General features: G+C 34.2%; 1 protein-coding gene across 4 annotated transcripts in view; it reads right to left on the bottom strand.

The window, feature by feature from the left end:
* CDH18 (cadherin 18) overlaps positions 1-1,393 on the bottom strand; it is a 252,364-nt gene extending 250,971 nt beyond the window's left edge. For 2 of the 4 annotated variants that reach the window (XM_025043539.1, XM_025043540.1), the window contains exon 1: positions 908-1,135. In XM_025043539.1, the coding sequence (XP_024899307.1) occupies positions 908-1,135 (228 nt within the window). Of the gene's footprint in view, positions 1-907 lie in introns of all 4 variants that reach the window. The other 2 variants (XM_006907120.1, XM_025043541.1) reach the window with 2 other exon arrangements.
* Between the last annotated feature and the right edge of the window lie 393 nt (positions 1,394-1,786).

Genomic DNA, 1,786 nt, shown 5'->3' with positions numbered 1-1,786 from the left:
TTTTTTTTTTAGAACTAACACTTCTAAAGTGAAAATAAATAGTCAAGTGAGGAGATGGAAGTTACTGAGCCTGAAGTCTATCAGGGTGCCTACTGTTTCTCTCACAGGTGCTGAACAAACCTGAGTGTGGCTGCTTTCAAGGATCAATCAAATCAGTAATTTATCAGGCCTCTCCACTTCCCACTTTATTCTTTATGCTAGAGCCTAGATGGCACATGCTTAAACTGTCCCATTTTACTGAGCACACAATTTCCTAAAGGGTTCGACAAGCCATTAATTTGTCCTTTCTGTAGTTTTGGGAGAAAATAAAGTTCATCTGAAGTTACTGATCATTTATCTACGTCACTTTTGAAATTTTAACAGAACCTGTACATCCCATATATATTTAATCTATATTTAAAGTATATCAATATTTTTATGGAAATTGATGTATGGGATCGGAAAAATATCCATGTGCTTTTAAGGCTGACAAATGAAAATACCATCTCTGTAACAGTTAATAGAATTATATTAAATATCATGATACAGTATCTTCTTTTTAGCTTTATGAATATTAGTGATAGATTAAAAAAAAAATTTGTACCAACATACCTTCATGGTAACAAAGATATAATTACTTGTGTATTCAATTAAGTGTTTTCATTTTACATGAGAGAACAAGAAGAGTAATATGTTGGCAAAGAACATTCTGTCTAGTGTGTATGGACCAATGTTTAAGGAGATGTGACATAATTGGTAAAGTTCATATTTTACAATCATTATTTTGAACTGTTTAGTATAAATAACACCATTCTATAACATAATCCATTTAATGTTCCATGTCTTCAAATCCAATTGCTTCTCCATCCTCATTTCACCCACAATTTCCCAGAAGAGGAAAAAAATAAACCAATAAACAAAAACTTACCTTTCCAACATATTGTGGATCTGGTCCCATATGTTCTTCTAAAACAAAGAACTGATTCCAAACCCATCCCCTTTTGGGGCGATGGTGGACTTCGGTTTCGCCTTCGATGTGTTTGGTTTGATTTCTGGTCACCTTGATGGAGCTGTGGTGGGCAGTTCCATAACACCTCTGCACAAAACAGAGACACACTAGGACTGGACAGATGCAAGATGTGCTCGTAATTTTCATTGTAAGATAACTTTCCAGTTCACAGTTTTCTTTCTTTTCCTTGTCAGCTACAAATGCTTAGTGAGCATTCGAGAGAGAAGCCAAAGCATCTTTTGAAAGGACAGTCCAAGGTAAATTGTTCAGCATGTCCATGATTTAACTGTCCATCAGGATAAAGACAGATTGCATTTACATCCTGAAACACTTGGAGAATCAAAGCTATAGTTGTCTAATTCTAAGTCTTCACAGTAGGCGAACGCAGGCAACCATTTTCTACCTAATGGAAAGAGAGAAAATTATATACATTACAAAACATGGTAGTTTTAAGTGTTTGCTCTGAATGTGAATTATACTATTTTGCAGTGTGATTCTGACAGGCAAAGAACGTGTGTAAATTCTTTTGAAAATACACAAACAAACATACATATAGTCATGCATAAACCTGCACACTGAACACATATTTTTAGATGAACCTCCCTATCTACACTACTAATATTCAATTATATGTAATTGAATATATATTATACTTGAATATATATAGTCAGGTATATGTATATTGAGGATATATATACACATACACATACGAATGAGTATGTGTGTGGGTGTGCGTGTGTGTGTATTCTTTGAAACACAGAAATGTAGCCATAGAGAGTGTTGAAATGGTCAAAACTG

The sequence above is a fragment of the Pteropus alecto genome, unplaced genomic scaffold, assembly GCF_000325575.1.
Source record: "Pteropus alecto unplaced genomic scaffold, ASM32557v1 scaffold152, whole genome shotgun sequence".
Taxonomy (NCBI): Eukaryota; Metazoa; Chordata; class Mammalia; order Chiroptera; family Pteropodidae; genus Pteropus; species Pteropus alecto.
Note: the sequence above shows the minus strand (reverse complement) of the source record. Positions and strands in the feature narration are given on the sequence as shown.